Below are 24,005 nucleotides of genomic sequence, written 5' to 3' on the forward strand. Positions count from 1 at the left end.
TTTAAAAGGCTAATATTGAATAAAGGTGGTAAGTTTGCAATGATACATATTTGAACTACAGCAATGACTATCATTCTATTCCAGTGTTCCTATCAAAGATGTCCTCTAAAATTTAGTTAAGATGCAGAAGGAATATTTATTTTTAGGTGGCTCAAGCAACTGTATGTAGCCACTATTGGATTTTGTTTCTGGATGAGGCTTAATAGAATTATTCTTTTATTTTACTTTATTTATTTTTTTAACTTAAAAATGTTATATATATATATATATATATATATATATATATATACACACACACACATACACACACACACTTTTTTTTTTTTTTTTTTTTTTTTGAGAGGGAGAGACAGAGTGTGAGCAGGGGGGTAGCAAAGAGAGGGAGACACAAAATTTGAAGCAGGCCCCAAGCTCTCAGCACAGAGCCCCACGCCGGGCTCGAAATCACGAACTGTGAGATCATGACCTGAGCTGAAGTCGGATGCTTAACCTACTCAGCCACCCAGGTGCCCCAATAGAATTATGCTTTTAAAACAGAAAAGAGAACTACGCTCTTACTTGGAACAATATAATTCAAGAAATGAGCCAAGGTGAGATAGGATGGATTAGTAAAGGAAAGATAAACTGTGGAATAGTTATAAATACTAGCTTGATAAAGTTTTCTACAGAAAAAGGAGAAATAAATGAGCAGCGTAAAAAGAAACTGAAAATAATTTACTTATCACTTAGGTTACTGAAAGTAAGAATGAAATGAAAGGAGAAACTAAGGTTGAGTATTTTCTTACCAGTTTTAGATATATTTAGACAAAGATATTATGGTAAAGTCAAGCACTGAATATGGTCTAAATAGGGAGAAAGTGAGAATAGGGCTAAGACAAAAGAGATTAAGGTGGAAACACGAACAAAAAATTACAAAAAAAGAGATCTGATGAGTGTACAAAAGCAGAGTAAAAGGTAAACAAAAAATACAAGAAAATTGTATTTATGAGTATTTGCGGCCGTGTGAAATCTATAGTTCTCTCACCCTCATTAATATTATTGAAAATCTAGCAAAGCAAGAGGAACACAAATCCTATGAGTCTCATCTGCTTGGCATGGCAGAGTATGCCAGGTAAACCCACTGCCAGTGCAGGAACAATTTCAAGGCAAAATGGGATCCATTCCAGAGTTCTGAAGGAAGCAGCAAGAAAATAAACAATATAAGCATGAAGTTAAATACCCCAATTACTTCCAAGATCTTTATAGGATTCTGGTTTAATATAAATACCCCCAAATCACTATCAATTCTACAGTTTTCTTTTAAAAAAGTTAAAATCCTTTACTAGTAGTAACACAACGACTATGGTTTCAATTCTATTATGTTAATTTGAAGCAGAGTGAGATTAATACTTTCCTATCATCTGCCTTTGGAGTCTTCACTGTGTATTAGGTTCCTTCTGCACACATCTTTCTGAATTTCTTGGAGAGCCCAACGCAGGGCTCGATCCCACGAACCGTGAGATCTCGACCTGAGCTGAAATCAAGAGTCAGATGTTTAACTAACTGAGTCACCCAGGCACCCCTGAATTTTTCTTTTTTTTAATTTTTTTAACGTTTTATTTATTTTTGAGACAGGGAGAGACAGAGCATGAACAGGGGAGGGTCAGAGAGAAGGACACACAGAATCCGAAACAGGCTCCAGGCTTTGAGCTGTCAGCACAGAGCCCGACGCGGGGCTCGAACTCACGGACCGCGAGATCATGACCTGAGCCGAAGCCGGCCGCTCAACCGACTGAGCCACCCAGGCGCCCCTGAATTTATTTTCTTAATAGGAAGAAATATTGAATTGTGGGGATGCCTTTTTATGAAAAATAGAAAATGAATACCTTAAATGACCAATTAAAAAAAATAAGATAACCCATTCCCCTCACCCCTTCTCCAAACACTACATTTAAAACAAACTGATTTGGGAAAACCCTCTTCATTAGCCACAAATTTAATGTTACAGCATTGTCATGGTAAACAGAAAATACCTTCATGAAAGTAGCTGTTACTTAAGCAACTTGTATATATTAATTATTTAACTTAATCCACATAATCTTGTAAATTAGGTACTTTAATTTTAAAGTTTGCTGTAGCAAATAAGGCTTTGGAGAGGTAAATGATTTGCCTACAGTTCGGTACGTGGGGTAGCTGTAGTTGGAACCCTTATCACTGTATGATCTTAACTTCTCCAGTTGAGAGAGGACTTGGCTGCCAGAGAAGTTCAGTAGTGGGTATCTAGCATGGTGAGGTAGATATAGAATGGTGACATTTACACACTGTACCAATGCAAACTAATTTTAAGCTTCTAAAACTTGTCATACAACAAATACATTTTTCACTGAGTAGTGATAAGCCAAGTTTTGATGTTTAAATTTTGCCTGGGAAAAAACCTTTGGTATGGCTTGTGTGTGTGTGTGTGTGTGCGCTCAAGAATGTCCAAATAGAAATTTACATTTAAAAATAACCCAGATAGATTTACCCAAGTTCTGTCAAACCAGTTCACTTGCTGACAGAAGTAATCTGGCAATAGTTTTTCTTAACCAAAACTTCACAGTTCCAATATTTCTCAAACTTACTATCAGAAGTTAGCCATTTGACAAAGAATGACAATGAGGTATCTTCTTGTTAATTCTATCCTCTCAAAACCTGAACTCTCTTCCTGACTTTTCATCTCCCAGTAGAGGACTAGGCATAGTTTTAGTAGCTGATTTAAAACCCTTGCCTGATAATTTCACTATCTAGATCTACTCAGAGTTGGTGTGTTCCCCTGAAACTGGGTCACGTTTTACTGACTCTCCACATGTTGAGTAATTTTGGACTGTACCCTGAACACTGAATACGTTGTGGAGACATTATGCTACATGGTGCCAAAAGTGGTGATGATTTTGTTTTTGCAGGCACTTGGTTAGGCTTAGATTCCAAACTGTCACTCCTTTCAAGAAGGGTAGTTCAGATTTCAGATCAGTCCTTTTTAAGCTTTAGCTGCAAACTGCTTTATTTGCCTAGCACATCCATGGGCTCTGGGAACAGCCAGAAACTTGAGCTGAATCTAAACACAGAGCTTACGGTTCTCCTTCCTTCTCTGGCTCTCTCCTCTTTGGGGCTCCTTCCCTCTCCCTGGTGGCTATGCTTCTTCTGAACTCATTCTCTTTCCTGATTCTTCCAGCCTGAAGGATGGTGGGCTTTCTATTGGAATTTCAGTCACTGCAACTATGGCCATTCTCAGGACAAAACTATAGAAAACTGGGAATTCACTCTGAACTGATTACTTGCTCCACATTTTGACTCCTCTCTAAAATATGCAAAGTTCAGTGTCCAGTTTCTCAGGGAGTTGTTCTTGTATATGTTGCTAGAGTTAATACTGTTATTTGTAGAGGGATGGTTAACTACTCATTCTTCTATAACAGAAGCTCCAACTAGCAAACTCAGGGTTTGTTTGTTTTTAATCCCTTCATTCTTCTGAGATTTACCATGGTTTTCCAGAGATGTCTTCATCACTAATCCAATGGCTTCTCTTAAAACTCTCATTTTGTTCACTGCTCATTTGACAGTATTTCACACTACTGACCATATCCTCCTCCTTGAAACATTTTTTGGCTACCAGTATAACATGCTATTTAGGTTTTCTACTTAAAGTTTGATATTTTCATTGGCTTCTCTTCCTAGGCCATAAATGTGGGCATTCTCTAGGGTTCAGACATGGGTACACTGTTCTTCTCTCATTATATACTTTTCTTATCATTCATTCTCATGTCAATTCTATTGAGTATTCATTTCCTACAGTCTGTATTTTCAGGCCTACCCTCTCTCTTGATAACCACTCTCATCTCTTTTGAGCCAATGGATTTTCACTTGTTCTGTTATCTACTGTAGACAGAGTTTTAAAACCTAACCTAATTACCTTTTCCTCAAATATAGTTCCTATTTCTAATCTTCATTTTCCTTTTTTTTTTTTTTTTTTTTAATATAAGGCTGTTCTCCTTAGCATCAAAAATCTTAGGGCAAGATAAAATCTTAAAGAAAGTGAGGTAAGGCTTTCCTGACATAGCAAAATCCAAAACAAAACTGTAGGTCTGACAAAGGGCAATAAAATGCCAAGATCTATTATCTTTCTTATGTCAAAAAAGAATAGACATTTATCAAAAAAGTAGGAAGGAGAGAGTTTTAGATTCAGCTTTTGAAAAAAAGTTATTACCACTTTGTCCTTAGGACAAGAGGCGAAGCAAGAGCTAGGGGTAGGACTTGGGACTCCAAGGCTGCAGCATGGAAAAAGAGGAGGAGAGAATGTTTAAACAGCTACAGCAAGAAGGAAAGCAAGAGTTTGGCCATCCAGCATAAGTTAATTTCAAATGACACTTCTGGGGAATATGGACAAGTCAGTGAGCAACATTATGTGGATGCAATGTGTAGGGAAACACACTGTCCTTAATGTTAAATAGTGAAGAGCAATTAGGGATAGAAAAACTGAGTAAACCCATCCAATATGGCCGTTATGGAATTACTCAGAGGAAAACTGAGTTGGAATACAAAAATCATACCACTGCTGACAAAATGGGAGAGAGAAAATAAAAGACACCCATCTTTGATAGAAAAAAATTTTTTTCAGAGAAAACGCCAGGTTTCATAACATAGCAAGTAAGCAGCAGAGTTCAGAGAGTATAACACATTAGGTACAAATGAAAAATTGGGTGAGCCTTTCCTGCCTCTCCCCCACCAAATTCTAGAAATACCTCAAAGGGGACTACAAATCTGGTAAGAAGTTGTTAAAATACAATATTGGGAAAAATGCTAGCTAGAGATTCTGCGGTTAAATGAAGTGAAGTGGTTTTCTTACTGCTGATTTCAGATCCTATAATGCATTCTTATGTCTTTAAAATTCATCAGGAAGAGTACACAGTATGCAGCACTTTACAGGTCTGGGGTTCTGTGGAACACTTCAGGAAATGTACCAGGTACCACACTATCTTTTAACAGATGAGAGTCAAAATTCAGTTTGCTCCAGACTTAATATATTAGGTATAGCTAAGTAACTGGGAGCAGTTTACAGATATCATGACTTAATGTATAAAGATGTAGCTCTCTGGGCTCAGACCTAGTTTGCAGTGACATAGCTAAACACACCAAGGTCGGAATCACCGGTAAATATGGGACACGTTATGGTGCCTCCCTTGGGAAAATGGTGAATTAGACTGAAATAAACCAGCATGCCAAATACACGTGCTCCTTCTGTGGCAAAACCAAGATGAAAAGATGAGCTGTGGGGATCTGGCACTGTGGTTCTTACATAAAAACGGTAGCTGGTGGTGTTTGGACCAACATCACTTCTGCCATTACAGGAAAGTTAGCCATCAAAAGACTAAGGAGTTGGAAGACCCGTAGAAGCTCCACCATTTGAAACATTGTTAGCCTATAATAAATGGGTACTTTATGTAACAACAACAACAAAATAAAGTATAAAGATGTAAAACAATTAGTTACCTAATAAATGTGAAAATGATGAACAAGCAGTATGACTTCCATACATAAATAAGGGTTCCTGAGGGGATGTTAAGAGTATTCTTAAAGTATGACGTTTTTTCAATAGAAGGAAAAGTAAGTAACTTACTGAGAAAAAGGCAATATTTTTCTAACAGAAAATTATAATCTAGTAAAACAGTGGTTCTCAAAATAAGGTCTAGGATCCCTGGAAGTCCTGAGATTCTTTCAAGGGATCTACCTTTGGGAAAGAAATCTACCTGGGCCCCGAGTGTCCCTACATTTTTGCTGTGTATGCCAAGAATATAAGGCTCTGATTGTTCTTTACCTGGGATATTTCTGAGGACTGTGTTTGCAGAGGGCAAACATGAAAGCTAATGTCTCTCTTGGACAATGAGCATGCTACTTACTGCTTGCTGTAAAATGACCCATCTCCCAAGCTCAGTGTTCCTTACTTTTAATGCAACCCATTACATATGTAGGCATCCATCTGGGTCTTACCACGTTACCCTTCCCTCTTTCCTGGAGGGACCAACACAAATAATAATGCTCTTGCTGCTTATGTGCTGTGTATAACAAAGATTTTTTTCTGATTCAAGAGCCTTGTGTCTTATTACAGCATCTCTGAAGCAGTAACTGGCTAACTTACTAGCTTGTGGGTAGCGTAAAATCAAATCCCTGACCCTGACATATATGGCGTCAACTATTATCACAGTACTATTAGATGTTATTTGTTTTTTTACTCTTTTGATATTTATATTGATGATGCAAAAGCAATGGTGAGTAAAACTGCTAGTGCCTGAACATATCAAGGCCATGACACAAAACTGGAGTTACCGTTCTCTTTAATGCCACATACTCAGTAAAAAAAAAAAAAAAAAAAAAAAAAAAAAAAAAATCCTTGGGGTCCTGAAATGTCTCCTTGATGAGATAGTAAAAATTATTAATTTTATTAAATTTTGATCCCAAGTTAATAGCTTTTAAATACTGTGTGAGACAAAATAGGAAATACACACAAAGGACTTCTATCTCATACCAAACTACAAGGGTTTTCTTGGGGAAAAGCACTGGTTCAACTGTTTGAGAGTTGCAAGCTGAACTAGTCACTTTTTTAATGGAACACCATTTTCACTTGAAAGAATGACTGACATGCATGCTATGGTTATTCAGACATTCTCAAAAGCAAATGAAGTTAGCCTCTCACTTTATAGAAAACTGACAAGATTTGTTGTCCATGAAAAAAAATTTTAGAAAGTGAAAATGAAAATCTTGGGAACTGTGTACCCCTTATAGTAAGCTTGACAATTGCCCAATACTTAAAAAGACTTTTATGATGAGATCAGTGATGATGTTAAATGTGATTTTTAAATATCATAAGTCAACATTTGCAAGATCTGCATAGCACAGTGAACCAGTATTTTTCAAATGACCGATTTATGATGCTACAAAATCATATAGGTAAAAGACAGATCTAAAGATAGACAAGATAGACCTCTGGCTTTTAATGCAGTAGAAAAGTTTGGGGCGCCTGGGTGGCTCAGTCGGTTGAGCGTCCGACTTCGGGTCAGGTCATGATCTCACAGTCCGTGGGTTCGAGCCCCGCGTCGGGCTCTGTGCTGACCGCTCAGAGCCTGGAGCCTGTTTCAGATTCTGTGTCTCCCTCTCTCTCTCTGCCCCTCCCCCACTTGCACTCTCTCTCTGTCTCAAAAATAAATAAACATTTAAAAAAAAAAAAGAAAAGTTCATTGGTTTCAGCTTTTATATTGCAATTGACACTTAAACTACTACTTACTGAATTTTGGTATAGTATCAAAGGAGAACAGCCACAATTTCTAAAAAGGTTATTAAAATATTATTCTCTTTCCTAACTACGTATCTATATGAAGCTAGATTTTCTTCAGATAATTCAACCAAAAAAACCAAAACAATAAAAAAACACAACAAATCACACCAGGTCCAATGCAGAAGCATTTTATAATGTTGAAAAACAAATGTCTTCAAAACGGATTTTGAAATTAGGATGACAGATAATAATATGAGAGAAATTAGATTGTTTTGGGGGGCTAGTCCTAACCTACTGAGGCTGAGAGAATAGACTTTCATGCCTGGGTCAAGAGAAATCAGGGCTGAACAGAATATACTAATTCTTGTTTTGTGGGCTCTGGAGAAGAGTAGAGAAAAGAAAAATGGGAAATGCGAGGAAGAGCCTAATAGGGGGAAATGAGGGGAGAAAAACCATACCAGAAATAATCAAATCTGCTTAGAAGCCTGGGAAGAGAATTTAAGAAGTGATATGCCACTTCTCATTTTTTTCTCCCCTTAAAAATTATTTCCAGTATTATAAAAACAAAAACTCTAAAATGATGTATTGAATTAAAAAAGAGACCCAGAACAGGAAAGGGTTAGGATGGATTAATAACTCAGATTTGGAAACAATCAAAACTGCAACAGAAGTTTCAATATATTGAAATATTCAAAATAGTGAAATGTTTGGGATATTAATATATATTTTTTTTGTTTCTTAAAATCTGTGATATATTTATTATAACACTTTGGGAAAAAACTCTGAACTTTGATGAATGAGCTGACTCAAGAGGATTTTTCTGCCTTCTAATTATTATTCTACCAGATAATCTATAAACAAAAGCCAGTCTCCAAAGAGGAGTAATACAGAAATGTAATACTTTGAAAGAAGGTATATTCAATCCAGTCTCTAGAAACAACTTAGGGGAAATAGGACATTTGCTGTGACTGAGAAGAGGTGCTCACATACATTTCTCCAATACTACATAAGCCTCAGCTTAGGCTGGCATGTGCCATTGTATAGAGGGTACATCCCTATTTTTATCTAATAAAAGATGATAAAAAGAGAAGCTTGAGCATTAAAATATAGTCATTTTTTTAACAAAGTTGAGTAATGAACATTAAGTGAATTTATTTCAAGTTCCTCTCTTAGAAAAGGTAGTGTTTAGACAATGTAACCAAATTTGACTTTTCCCACAGAAATCACTTGATGGTTACATATCTTGACTAATGGTCTAATTTCTAACTTTCATTCAAATGATGAAAAAATATTTATCATATACCTGTATATGACAGTCTATTTTTTCCCAATAAATATGTATATTTTAAATCAGTTTGGTACATGATACAGATTGGTTTTACAGTCTTTAATGGACTAAAATAAACATTTCTAAATATAGTAGTGTCTGCTTATGTAACAGATATCTGTAAAGTAAAATAAGATATTTGAATAGAACTACATCCACATGAACAAATAAGAGAAGAAAAAGCTGAAAAGGTTCCTATATACCTTCTGGATTAAAAAAACACAAATTATTAATGGTTGAAGATAGTAAACTGCTAAAGGAAGGGGGAAACAGTATGCAAGTTCTATTGTAAGAACTCTTTGTGCAAAACAACTGGTTTCATATTATGGTTTTGTTGTTAGAGCAGTATTCAAAATTACAGATGAAAGGCTTTATCAGCTACACTTTCACAAAAACTGCTATATGCATTGACAGAAACGTGTGGCAAGGTATTCATAATACGACAGTCTATTATAAAGCTTTTATAATGCTTATAAAACCAGGTACTTGGACAATATATGGCAAGTTGGCCAACAAACATAGTTGAAAAGACCTGCAATAGAAAAAAGGAGAAGCTGGGGCACCTGGGTGGCTCAGTTGATTAAGCATCTGACTCCTGATCTCAGCTCAGGTCACGATCTCACGGGTTTGTGAGATCAAGCCTTGCATCTCTGCGCTGACAGCATGGAGCCTGCTTGGGATTCTCTCCCTCTTTTGTCCCTCCCCCGCACTTGTGCAAGCTTGTGTGTGCACTCTCTCTCAAAATAAATAAACATTAAAAAAAAAAAGGGAGAAACTATAGGGGGCCTAAACTCAGATATAGATCCCTAAGTGGGAGCTGCATCTGAAATCCATAGTATATGACAAATGAACACTGCAAGGATGGGGATACCATCTAAGACCTAGACTTGTGAGGCCAGTTTTATAAGTTACAAAAGTTCAGAAAGTAAAGCAGCATTAAAGTTCATACACTGTCTGTTGAAACTGTCATGCATAACAACTGGAGGAACACACCAATGCCTCTCAAGGACCATCCACAGAATAAGGTAACAAAATAGTAGGGAGCATTCTGTCTTCTGAAGCCATGATTATGTCATTTTAAAAGGGTTATAGTAGGGGCACCTACTATAGTCAGGTAAGTGTCTGACTCTTGATTTGGGCTCAGGTCATGATCTCACAGTTTGTGAATTCGAGCCCCATGTTGGACTCTGCGCTGACAGCATGGGACCTGCTTGGGATTCTCTGTCTCCCTGTCTCTCTCTGTCCCTCCTCTCTTTGTGTGTGCTCTCTCTCAAAATAAATAAATAAACTTAAAAAAAAAAAAGCTTATAGTAAATGAAATTGATCTTTCAAAATCGTCAGTTTTACCTTTCAGTTATGTATGTATGCATGTATGTATGTATGTAATCCTGCACCCAGTGTGGGGCATGAACTCATGACCCTAAGATCAAAAGTTACACATTTTACTGACTAAGCCACCCAGGCACCCAGGTTCAGTTTACATAATGTTCTCCAAAGTGGTCTTGAATAATCTGAGCTCGTATCTAGAAATTATTCTTTTCCCATTAAAATCTTGCAGAAAATTAGGTTTTCATACCTATGCACACAGTACCAAAACATAGGCACATAAGAATATGTTTTCTTTTCTCTCCTTGAACTAAATGTTGATCCCCTGCTCAAGCCTACCTTTTAGCTCACTGGGAATTTTATTTTTAAATTAAGGTCCTATATGTTTTATCTGTACCATAAAATTATAATTAGCATTTCATTTTATCATATAATTAAGACTTCACATTGACTTACAATGTTTGCTAATTGCTTTGGGGTCCAAATCTTTGTTTCTCCAATCAGACTACATGGCTCCTTAAAGTTAGAGACGGATCGTGTCTCATTCTTTTTTTGTACTCCTGTCAATGACTAGCAAGACTAGGCAAATAGGAGTTCAACAAATACTTCTTGTCTAAGTGATTGACAAGTGAATTTTTAGACATCAGCTTTCTTCAAACATGTCAGAGCCTCTATATTCACTAGAATTACCAGGTACAGCACATCTTATTTCCTTAATGTTAGCACTGATGGCAGCTCCACGGCTACATCACTGTTTTACTCTTCAAAACCCACAAAATCTTTGCTGCTCCTTGATGCTACCGTCTATCTACCGATCTAATCACAAGAATGGCGACATGAGGGATGGGCCAACTGTCTAACTGGCATCTTTCCGTAATAACTGCATTCTTTGTATTTTTACACTTTTGCTTAAAGCATGTAACTCAGATGAAAAAAGACGTATAAAGAACAAATGAGAAATACATACTAAAATCAGAAACAAAGCAGAAAATCAGCTCTTTGGACACATGATCTCTATGTTAAAAAACAGAAGTTCAAATAAACTCGTATTACACTTTGTATCCTGGATCCTAGACTCTGAAATGACCTTACAATATTCAGTAACGTTGATTTTGGTTATTAAATCAAAACTTTAAGCCAGCATCGACAATATTTCTTTGTTCTTCCAGTGGCTGGCAGTGTCAGGTACATAGCAGTTCAGTCACTGGACGAGTGAGCGAAGAAAATTTACCAGTATCACCAAATTCTTCTATGTATTCAATATCATCACTCCCTATACATTTTCTTGCATCCCAACATTCTATCTAGACTCTTGTGTAACTTCCAAAAAAAATACTGTAGGATAGAAAGATGAGGGCAAACAATTTTTGTCAAACCCTGGACACCTAGAACAGTATTCAGTTTGGCAACTGAAGTGCTTCTCAGAAGCAGTATTATAAAAATCTCTTATTTCCAAGATCTTAAAAATGATCCAGGATATTACAATCCTAGTTTTTAAAAAAGTAAATTAAACAATGCCACTTTATATCTACATTAAGAAACACAATTTGTTATTTAAATAACTGCTCTCATGACATATGCTACTGTGTCTGACAATGGTGTTCTATAAACAAGAGATAGTTTTGTCAAGAATAAGTGTGTGCATTTTTGTGTTGATTTTCTACATATAAATATTTTCAATTTTCAAAACTGGTTATAAAAAAAGAAAACGTAACAACAGGCAATAGTTTCTTGGTTCTCTAAAACACTGCTCAGCTGTTCTCTGGAAAGTCTACATTCACGTCAGAATTTTTGAAATTGTTTTTTTTTTTTTAATTTTTTTTAACATTTATTTATTATTGAGAGACAGAGACAGAGCATGAGCATGGGAGGGGCAGAGAGAGGATGAGACACTGAATCTGAAGCAGGCTCCAGGCTCTGAGCTGTCAGCACAGAGCCCGACGTGGGGCTCGAATCCACAAACCACGAGATCATGACCTGAGCCAAAGTCGGACGCTTAACCGACTGAGCCACTCAGGCGCCCCAGAATTTTTCAAATTGTTAAGATGAGAAGCTATGATATTTGTTTCTTCTGAGATTAACACTGATAGGATTCAGGAAGCTGAATTTACTATTAAATTTTGCCAAGGTCCTTGACTTTTCATTAGTATTTATCACATAAATCAAATACTACACACCACAACCTGATCTATGGTACCCTCTCTGTATGTCACAATCTACCATCCCGTGATGCTTTTAAAATACATGTACAAAATCTCTGGTACTCCTCCTTTCAAGAAGAGGAGCGTATTTCCTTGCCTCTGAAGCACTTTGTGACTTATTTCTAATGAGCAGAATAAAGTGGAAGTAAAGGTATGTGATTTTTAGAAACTAGGTCATGTAAAGCACTGTGGCTTTCTTGTTGCTCTCTTCTCTTGGATCTCTTACTCTCTTACTTTGAGGAAATTATTGGCCAGGTTGTGAGAAAAGGCCATGGAGATGTCTCCTGCCAACAGTCATTTGAGTGAGCCATCTTGGATGTGGATCCTCCAACCACGCCAAGCCTTCAGATGACTGAAGCCCTTGCCCACATCCTAACTTCAGTCAAATAAGATCTTGAACCAGAACTACCCAACTAAGTCACTTCCAAATTTCTGACCCACAGAAACTGAAATAATAAATATTTGTTGTTTTAAGTTGTTAAGTTTGGGCATAAAATTCGGGGTACTTTGTTGTATGATAGATAACGCAATGACCCCTTTGCCAAGACCGTATCTCCTCAAGAAAGACTGTGCAAACTATGGTGGTATATGAGAAGTGAAATTCAGGTTTTCCACTAAACTGAGTACTTTTTCTCTAATGTCTCTAAACTAAAGCAGAGTATTAAGGGCCACCCAATTATACAAGTTCTGCTGTCGTGACTTCCTTATGTCCTTTTAGAAGTCAAAGAATTCTTGCATGTTCTTTGTGGAGGAGTACCATGAACAGAGGCCTATCTACAAATTTCATGTTTCTCAAATAAAATTTTCTAAAAGGGTTTTTTCCCCTCAAATACCCTTTTCCTCTGCTTTTTGTTTCATTTTCCAGGGCAGCCTGGCATTATGGCATTATTTCCTCAAAGGAAGAAAGTAAGAGATCCAAGAGAAGAGAGCAACAAGAAAGCCACATCATTTGCCATAATGCCATAATGTCATTTGTTGCTGTCAAATATCCTAACCAAATCCTGAACAAAATAAATAGTCAAAAGAAAACAAATCCTCAAACAACTCACCAAACAGAAGGAGGAAAGGACTGTGAGTGGTTAGCAGTAGCTTCCTTGTGTTATTGGTTCAAAGCATTTCTATTAACTTATTCTTTACAGAGGCTAGGCCAACTGATTGGGAACGTGATTTCTAGAAATTGTTTAGTTTTTAAAAAGACTAATTACATAAAATTATATTGGAAGCAGAAAAAAAGCGAATTGTACCATTCTCTTAGCCATTTGTACATGCTGCCTTTCAGTTTCTACACGTACATGCACACTTTTACAAAGCTGCAACTGACAACCAATATGCAATTTTTCATTTTGGAAAAACCCTGATACATCCAAAATCAAAATTCTTTAGGAAAGGATTTCACTTGTATTAACTAAAACTGAATTGAGTTTCAACTGCTTAATTGGCCAGTATTTTTCTAAATAAGGCCTATTTTTTTTTTACAATATACAGCCAGCTTTCAAATATTCAATAAATCCAATTCCTTCCTTCTTTTGGAATATATTTCTTCCTTTTAATCTGTTGCATATTTAGTGCTCATTTAGCACTTTGACTCTAGATAATGATTAGAAACCGGAAATATAAGAGTTAATTTTATTTTTATTAAATAGTTACAGTATAATAAGACTGAGTTGATGAGCTATTCCAAGTATTAAATATGTGGCTGTCACATAAATGTTTCCCCTATTAGTAAAGATCATTAAGAGAACTCACTAGATTTATATTTCTCACTTTATTTTTTCCTCTATTGTCTGTTTACAAATAAAGTTACAATTGTGCAACATTATTAATTCTTTGGAAATAAGCCATCTCTGACATAATTTCTATTACTTACACTTAATGTAAGCCAGATATCCAGATAGTATATATTTTATAGACAAAAGACATCTTATAAAAATAAAACGAATGTAATTTAAAAAATAATTCAGAGGAAGGTTCCCACTGAACACTTACTGACTGAAAAATAAACCCTAAACCTTTCATAAACAATGACAAATTACCCAAATATAAAATAAATGAAATTACTAACATATCTAAGAGCCTTTTACACCATCCTGTTTGTTCTAACCAAGATTAATATTTTCAAAAATGCCTTCTGTATATTTTGAACTAGAGATATTTTATTATCTTCAAAGAAATGTTATAACTGGAATATATGTAGGAATTTTGATTAAAAATTGATGGTAAATAATCACATTTCAAAGTCTTCAAAACAAGGGGCACCTGGGTGGCTCAGTTGGTTAAGAAACCAACTTCGGCTCAGGTCATGATCTTGTAGTTCCTGAGTTCAAGACCTGCACCAGGCTCTGTGCTGGCAGCTCAGAGCCTGGAGCCTGCTTCAGATGCTGTGTCTCCCTTTCTCTCTGCCCCTTCCCTGCTCACACTGTCTCTCTCTCTCAAAAATAAATACTAAAAAAAAATTTTTTAAGTAAAAAAAAGAAGTCCCCAAAACATGAAAATGGAATGTAAATACTGTTTACTTAAGCACTAAGTTTATGTGCTGCCATTTCACAGTAATTCAATTATTTTATAATGCACTATAATAGACCCAATCATAAAATTGTATTTCAGAAGTCAGAATCACTGTTTCTGAATTTTGTCTTTTGCAAAATAAACTGAAACATATTCCAGTGCCAGAGTTTCTTGTGTTTATCAGCATTTTTAGATAAATGGAAATTGGAGTGAGGGTGAAGAGAGCTGAATGATTCAAATAAAAAAACAAGACTGATTTTTAAAAAATGAAAGGGGAGATACATTAGAGAACTTCTCATTCTATTTTTTATATATATATTTTATATAATTTTATAAATTATATAAATTTTATAAATTTCTATATATACAAAAGTATTTAAACTGGGTTTCTCATATTTCATGTTAAATAAAAACAAATTACAACAGTCTTAGTTATGGGATCGATAAATGAATAACCTTGGCACACAAAGCTAAAATCTTCTACCATATTTAGAAGAAAAGAAATAAATATAGCATTCTTGACTTAATTGGTCTTGTGGATGTTAAGAGTCCTCATTAGTTAGGAAATCTTATTTTATTGAAAAGCTATTTCATCCTTCTAAAACCTAACTCATTAAAAAATTCCTTTTTAAACACACATTTCAAGGATTCATAAAAACATGGAAAATAATACACATCTATGTATCTAGTACCTTGATTTAACAAGTGTTAACATTTCACTTCAGTAGTTTTCTTTCAAAAAAGAAAAGTTATAGATACAACTGATCTTTCATTTTATTCCCTTCCCAGAATCAGAGACTCTTCTCTCCCCAACTATGGAGGTGATCATTTTTCCAAGAAAGTTGTGGAACGTTCTTGTCCATGTTTTTATACTTTTACTACATATTTGTGTTTTTAGAAACAGTGTCATAATATTTTATATCTGAAAAAATTTACATAAGTCATTCCCATTTTATCATTTTGTAATTTCCACTTTTTGTTCAATACTGTTTCTGAAATCTAGGCATACGAATATATAAATGTTTGGTTTTTAGAACAAAATTTTAGAAAAATTTTAATTTTTCTAAAGTGTTTCCTGTAAAGGTGTACTGTTCTGCCACTGATGGATGTTTAATTTGTTTCTAACCAACATCCTTACACATGTCTCCTTGCAGAGATATGGAACGTTCCTTCTTATATTGTTTCAGTGAAGACTTTTGCCGAACTGGTTAGGTAGATTTTTTAAAAAATTAAGCACAGGAAATTGAAGAACAAACTAGAATGTTATTTTCTAATCCAGAATCATCTGTGCCTTACTTCCTACCTTAGTTAAATGTTTTATTTCTTTGTGATATAGAAAAGAGAATACTAGGAAACATGAACCCTAAGCCTTTATTTTACCTGGAAATAGTGCTTCTATTTGAAATATGTAAGTCATTTGTTTGTGTACATCTACAATTTGTTTAGAATTCCAGTGGTGGATCTACCGCAGGAGAACAAAACAAAGAAGCACATGTGTTATGTGTCAGCATTTGAATGTTGCTTTTTGAAGCAATGGTAGGAGTGAAAAAAATCTCCTCCACCTTCTCCCTTGCTCTCGCCCACCCAAATTCGATAGAATACTGACTGAATAATTCAGTAAGTCTGTGGAATCCAATTTCTCATTTCTTATTTTCTTAAAAAAATTTTTTTTTCAATGTTTATTTTTGACAGAGAGAGAGAGAGAGAGACCAAGCACAAGTGGGAGAGGGGCAGAGAGAGAAGGAGACATAAAATCTAATAATGAAAGCAGGCTCCCAGCTCTGAGCTGTCAGCACAGAGCCCGATGCGGGGTCTGAACCCACGAACTGCGAGATCATGACCCGCGCCAAAGTTGGGCGCTCAACAGACTGAGCCACCCAGGCATCCCATCACTTCTTATTTTCTTTAGGGAATAAACCAGCAGTGCAGTCTACCTTTAATTCTTTTTCTCTTGGTATTCCTGATTTTACTTTATCATGTGGCTGATCAAGAGTCAAATTATTCTTTCTTGCTTCACTGTCTTCAAGCAGAGGAACATAGCCAAAACTGTTATCTGCAAGACAAAAACCTCTTGGATATAAGTAGGATATCCCTGTTTTTGGTACCAGCTGAAAAAATAAAAACAAATCAGAAACCCTAATTTTAAAGAAATTTTAAACTATGAGTTTCAGAAATTCTTAAGATAAAAATTACCTTGACAACTTAAATTTGCCCATTTAGATTTTTTTCCATTCCCACAAAACTCCTACACTCCCCAAATCAGTGGTATAAAAACTATGTAGAATTTAGAAAACTAGAAGCTCTTTGAGGCCTACCATCAACAACAGCAGTGAAACTTTTAATAAGCAGTATTTTCAGGTATGAACTTCTTGTTTAAGACAATCATTTGCATAACTACTCCATACTTATTATAGGAAAATTAGAAAATGCAGACATACCAAAAATAAATAAATAAATAAAAGCTGCTCACAACCTTTATGACCTGTGAATTATTCCTGTCAAAATTTTAGTTTATATTTTATCACAGTTTTTCTTTTCCAATACATATAAATTCATACAAGAATCTTTTTTGTTGCACACAAAAAATAACATTATATATATATGTATATATATAAAATCTTGTCTTGTTCTTTCCTATATATAATGAACATGTCTCATGTTAGTAAGTTAACATCTATTATCATCGCTTTTTCTACACAGCTGATGATTATATGAAAGACTATAATTTAACTGTTGAACATTTCATTATATCTAATATTTCATTATTAGAAGTTATACTGTGATAAGCATCCTTACATACGTATCTTTGAGTATTTGAACACACATTTTCTTATGGCATATGGTTAGGACTTGAATTTTTTGTTTAAAAGGCACAGACATTTAAGAAAGCTTTCACTACTTACTGGCAAATTGCCCTCTAAGAAGTTTTATCAACACAGAGTTCTACAAGAATGTTCATTTTCCCACACCCTGGCAAGTACTCATTTCATAAATGAAAACATGTAACTGCACCGCAATCATTAAAATATCAGAACTACTGAGAAACAATGGAGAAATAAAATAGAAACACTTGATTTGCATCTTTCTGTTCTTCAAGAGGTTTAAGAAATACGTAAAAAATAAATATGAAGATACCTTGACTGGAATTCACAAGAAGTAACTGTGATTTCAGCTTGTCAATAATAGTTTGTTGAAGTGACAGCTGTTCCTGTTGCTCACGTATTCTCTGCTCATAGTTCTCAGTCTGTGGACATAAAAACCATTTAGCCTTATATTTACTGACAGATGTGTGTACATACATCTACTGTCCATTAAGAATTACATATAGATATGGTTTGCCCTATTGCCATTTCCCAGGTAGTGAGCATGTTATTTGTGAGCCAAAAACTGGATCCAACGATACAGTAATAATCATTATAAACATCACTGACTTAAAACCCTGTAAAATTTAAAAAGTCACTTTAATTAGAGAAATTTCAGTTAATAGTTCAACTCTTGGTCTTTCAGTTAGGATAAAAATTGTAATTTAGGATTCAGTTCTTAATGGCAGCAACAAAAAAAGCATGAATGACAAAATGGATTCATTCTATCATTCTATGCCACTGTATAAAAATACCTGTAACTTAAAAAATGTTAACATTTCACGTCTCTTAAGTAAAAACACTTTTGAATTTATACTTAGAGTATAAAATCACAAAGAAAGTAGCTCTGACTAAAACCCTATGAAAATTAAAGGAATGAGTACAAATTACAAAATTATACTGACCAAAAACTTATTTTCTCAGATTAAGTTTTAAGAAGCAAGAGAATATGTGCTTAATCCTTACTGGATATCTTAAATATCATAATTTCCCTTATATTTTTAATCCATTCATCTTGTTATTTTATTGCAGTGGCTGTGAAAATTACGCAATGAAAAAAGACAGCAGTTTGCATTAGAGAATATAGATGTTAACAAACCTTCAAGCAAATTTGAAAATGCTACATTACAATTACCAAATTAGTACAAAGTCTTAAAAAATATCACCAACAAATAACAGAGAATTCTTTATCAATTTTTATCACTGGTGCAACAATAAATGACTAAATTGTAAATTCCCTGAATATAAAAGAAGGTCCTAATAATCTTGGAATGTCCTTCAGTACATACTAAGTATTAGATTTTGAATTTTTTTTTAATTCAGAGTTCAAAATTAATGAAATTATTCTTTTCAGAGACCAGTAAGCTTAAAGTTCTTTATAAATTATATAGCGGTTCCTAGATTCCCAAAATATATTAGCTTAGGAAATTAAAGCAAAATACCACATTTTGCCAAACAAAAGGTGAAATTTTATAAGTAATACACTTCAAAGAAGAGTAACTGACAGAGCTGATAAGTAACTTAGGTGGTTCATTTTCTTTGCATGTTGCCTGAGGGTAGTGTTATAGGACTTGATACTCCCATTAAACTTTGCAAAGTAACTTATACATAGGAGATATTTAGTACATGCTTGTTGAAAAAAAAATAATGGAAATAAAGAATCCAAATTAAAAAAAAAAGGAATCCAAACTTTATTACTGCAAATAGAAGAATGTATCTTGTTAATCCATATGGATCACATATCCTACGATTATGAGTCTCAGAACTAAACCTTAAATACCAAAATCCAGTCTAGGGCCATGCCTCTCAGGACAAGACATCTCTTTCCTAGATAAATTTATGCCCAAGTCCCTAGAAAGAGTGAGTTGGCTGACTGAAAGGAGGATTTAAATGTCTATAGCAAATTCTGTAATACCTAAATTTACCTGGGCTGCACAGAGCTACCAGGCTGAGGAATCAGCAAACATGCTGATGTTACTTCCTCACTATCTACTTCTGTGTATTTACGGCTTTTTCCAAAGAACTCAAAGCTCTTCATAAATACTAACCAATAATTGCCCATTCTTTCATCACTATGTTTTGATAGGTAAAAATATTCTATTATCCAGACACTAAGTAACCAGTATAAAAAACTTAGCAAGTTAGAGATAGGCCCAGAATGAGTGTGTAAGTGATTCAAACTTCAGCCTATTCTCTTTCTACTATATATTTTTTTCCCCACCTGCATGGAAAACCAAAGGACTCGTATTTTCTTTTGGAACCAAGTCAGAAGGTTCTGCCAGGTAATATTCATCTTTTATCTCTGGCTTAAAAACATACTTTAGCATACCTGCATATAAAATATTATAATAAACGAATAATGCTGAAAATGTAGTCACTGGATGGGAAAAATCAACAACTCTTTCAAGTTAAAGTTTTGAACTATTTCTTAAACCACTTAATAAAGTACCTTATAAACTCAAGCAAATTCTGTAATAAATTAAAAACTGATATTCTGGAAATACAGCAGGGGAAAAGAAGAGCAATGGCCCTTGTTCTCTTACTGCTTTTTCCACATACTTAAAGCAACTGTAGTATTCTAGTCTCATTATCTATACTTCTGATTTCACTTTAGACTATGACCTCTTCAAGAGCAGAGAATTTTCTTCTGGTATCTCTAGAGTATAGCAGAGTGGCACATTTTGAGATGCTAAGTATTAGCTGAATAAATAGACTTTAAGTTGTTAATTATCAGAGAAATAGACTTCAGAAATAACTTAAGAAGTTACCTGAAAGAATGGAGAAGGCTTTGCTTATACTTTATAAGGGAAACAGGAAAAATAGGAGACAGGTCACTAGGTGAATAAGAGAAAAGGAAATTAAGTTTGAGAAAATGGGTGCAAAAGATAGGCAATGTCTGAAGACCTTTTCTTTCTCTTTTTTTGGGGGGGGGGCGGGGGGAGAAAAAGGGAAGCTTTTACCATCAGAAAAAAAGGTACCATTTCAAGAAAAGAAAATACATACTCAGAAAATAGTATAAAGATTTTGACCACAAGGCTACAAGATGGAGAGTCCACAAGAAGATACTGATTCAAATTCAGAAATAACCAGAATTCAGTTTATTTGTTATATTTGGAAACTGAAACAGGAAGGTTTCTTTCCTTTTTATTAAATGCTTTTTGTTCACTGAACAGATCTGAATAAACTTATAACCTGAAAAGTCCTTTTAAAAGGTCAGATAATTGTTGCACTGTCACAGTATTTTTTAAAAAACAACACAATTACAAACCAAGTACATTCCAGCCCGATCAAAGATCCCACAAAACAGAAAAATCACTAACAACCACATTGAAAATGTACAACAGCAATGTCTTGTCAACACGTCTGTACAGAGCACAGACATGACAGCTAAAACAGACAGAAGAGAAGATGCTTTTGACAGCCAGTGTGTGTGAATGATTCTTTGAGTCAGATGGCAGCAACAAGTTACCAACTAGGAGATCTGCATGACAACTAACCATCCATCTGTATCAAACACCATCTGGCCAAGATGACTCTGGCTTCTGTGTATTTGACACTCCTTCCAATTCCAAAGACTAGCAAAACAAGTGGTCTACCAGTATCTGAAGAGGTAAACAGGTACTTAGGTATTTGTGCCATAATGCACTCTGTATTCTTTCTTAGTGTTCAAAAGCAAAGCTGAAAACAATGCTGATCAAGTATGGTATACATTTTAAATTTATTAAAAATGGTTGTCCATACATGCCTTCCTTGATTATCATAAACAAAGCAAAAAGATTATCTTTAGAACTGTCCCTTTATCCAGGGAAATTTCAATCTACCTTTAAAGCTAAGGCAGCATATTCTCTATAATTTTGGATATACAGCTGCTCAAGTTTTCATGTGTTTTATAAATATTAAAAGAGTTCTATAAATTGTTTTTTTCCCTATTGCTGACACTGAAAATTCTCATTTTTAAAATATTTTTCAAAGCACTTATTTCCTAGATGAGGGAAAAAAGTTCAAGTACCCTTACGTCATTGATGATACTTGCTAAAGGTCAAACATTATCTCTTTTCATCCTTAAAAACTAATCTCAATATTCTGAAAAATACCACTGTTTTCCTCCAGGTATAAGAAGAATAGGAATTTAATAAATTGAATGGATTAAAACAAAAAAGAATCTCAATGTAAAAATCTTTCAGACTGTTCCAAGATTAACAAAGAGAACAAAAGCTTTGTAGAACGCTACCACAAACGTTCTCAATACGGAAGCTCCACAGTTCTTGAAGGAAGACAATTAAATAATAACTGTCTCAATACACAGCACTTTGAACACAAACTGTTTTATCTTGAAACTCTGGGTAAACTAAACATCAACTTCAAGTTAAAAAAAAAAAAAGATTGTATAGGATTAGCAACTCAGAGATCCTGATTTATACAGCCTATTCTTCAACCATTCTCTGCTATATTTTCTTATTATAACTAGGTTATAAACCCTGCCCTCCCCCATCCTCCTGGCATCAAGTCTTACCTAGACCTGCAATTTGACAGACCAAATTATCAATGTGAATATCTACTACTCAGTGCTGCCACCAATTTCTCAGCATGCCAAATGGTAAACTATGACAAGCTATTTTTATTTTGCAATCTTGTGTTTTGGTTCTGATTACTTATTAGCCTTTTTGAGGTTTGGTTTCTCTCTTCCTGAAATGAAAATGGTATTTACTTGAAGGACTGAAGGAAATGACATGTATAAATTATGTGGTACATACTAAGCTCTTTGCAAATGTTAGTTCCTTTCTTTTAATAATGAGCAAGGTATCTACATAATACCTGTTACCATAGCATGTAGCTCTATTACCCCTGAACATGGACAATTTGTCACCAGACTTACCACACAACTTCCCCATGCTCTAAGCCAGTTTTCTCAGTCTTTCTTCTAGTTCATTGTAACCCAGGATTCAGAAGTTTCTTTTTGAGAAAGCAGTATGGTACCTCCATTGAATCAAAAACATTCTGTCAAGCAAAAAAACTAAGAGCCCTGGTTGTTCAAAGTTTACAAAGAGAAAAAATAGTCAAAAATGATTACGGAACCATTAATGGCTGTTAAAAATTACAAAAGTGGCACATTTGTTGAGAAAATGCACAAAACAAAATGTCTACTATCACTACCACCACAAAACCCCACATGTACAAGGTAAAGAGTAAGTCTTTCCCTTTACTATGCCTTTCATTCCTCCTCAGAGGTAACTACTGATGCTTTGGTCTATATCCTTTGGGAACTTCCGTGCACATGTATATGTATTCTACTTCTTAAAAACTGTGAACTGTTCCACAATCAAAATTTTCAACAATACACGATCATCATATGATCATTTCACCGAATACTTACTATGCACCAAAATCAGAGACCTTTATTTCATTTTAGCTGTTAAACTGACTAATCTTCTGAGGCAGTTATTTCCTACATTTTACAGGTGAGAAAACTGAAGCACAAAGAGGTACAAAAAAACCTGGCCAAAGTTTCTTAGTAGGCAGTGGAGCTGGGATTTTAATCCAGGTTTTGCCTGACCACCAAAGCCCAAGACCCTAAATAACCACCATGGCAGATCACGTGAGTATATTTAGCAAGGTATATTCTAGTATATTGTGCTAGTATATTCTAGCAAGGTCCTTTTTTTGCTATATAGGCTCCCCTTAAGCAATATCATCCCAAGTGGCAGGTTATACTCCAGACTCTCAAATATCTCCTTCTAGCCCAGACTTCTCTGGGATTTCTAGATCTCTCTTCTAGATCTATGTCACCAAGTGCTGCCGGGAAAGCATTTTAAATTTTACATATTCAAAATTGACGATCTTTTCCCTCCAACATCTCCTTCTCCCTCCTACCACCCCAGCCCCTGGGAAAATCAGGTCCTTTGCATTCCTTCTTTCAGTACAGGGCACCACTATCCATCTGGAAAGCTATAACCATCCTTGACATCTACTTGCTCTATAGCCAATCCATTACCAAGTGTCAATTTTAATACTGAATATCTCTCAAATTTGTCCACTTTTTTATCTTCAATGTAGCCATCACCATTCAAGCCATCACATCCTTAATAGACTACTGCAATAGCCTTACTGCTCTCCCTAAGTGTAGCAGCCAATCCACTGTCTAAACTGCAGCCATTATGTATTTTGCAAAATGCAAATATAATCATAACACCCACTGGGTTCTCTCACCCTTCCCTCATAAATGTCTTAAATGGTTTCCTACTGTTTTCAAAATAAAGAATCAAAAATCCTCAACATGGCCTCTAAAGAGCCTACATAGTTTTGTCCCTGATTCTTATTGCACTTTTCTCTTATACTTTCAATTCTTCAGGCCAATGAGTCATTGTAACACAGTTTGTTTACTTGGAAAGTACCTCAAACCTGTCCTTTCAAAAATCACTTCATAAATATTATCTTCTCTGATCTCCTAGATTAGGTCAACTCCCTAACAGATGTTCTAACAACAGTTTACTTTTCTTCCTAAT

At 35.0% G+C, this 24,005-nt stretch overlaps 1 protein-coding gene and 1 pseudogene across 6 annotated transcripts in view; one reads left to right on the plus strand and one right to left on the minus strand.

The window, feature by feature from the left end:
* TANK (TRAF family member associated NFKB activator) overlaps positions 1-24,005 on the minus strand; it is a 94,383-nt gene that overhangs the window by 15,766 nt on the left and 54,612 nt on the right. For 5 of the 6 annotated variants that reach the window (XM_049615594.1, XM_049615593.1, XM_049615592.1 and 2 more), the window contains exons 3-4: positions 17,777-17,885; positions 16,576-16,694 (exon numbers count right to left, since the gene is read on the minus strand). In XM_049615594.1, coding sequence (XP_049471551.1) covers positions 16,576-16,694; positions 17,777-17,885 — 228 coding nt within the window. Of the gene's footprint in view, positions 1-762; positions 1,514-16,575; positions 16,695-17,776; positions 17,886-24,005 lie in introns of those variants that run through there. The other variant, XM_049615596.1, reaches the window with a different exon arrangement.
* LOC125910899 (60S ribosomal protein L37a-like) lies at positions 4,879-5,441 on the plus strand (annotated as a pseudogene).

The sequence above is a fragment of the Panthera uncia genome (genome assembly GCF_023721935.1).
Source record: "Panthera uncia isolate 11264 chromosome C1 unlocalized genomic scaffold, Puncia_PCG_1.0 HiC_scaffold_3, whole genome shotgun sequence".
Classification (NCBI taxonomy): Eukaryota; Metazoa; Chordata; class Mammalia; order Carnivora; family Felidae; genus Panthera; species Panthera uncia.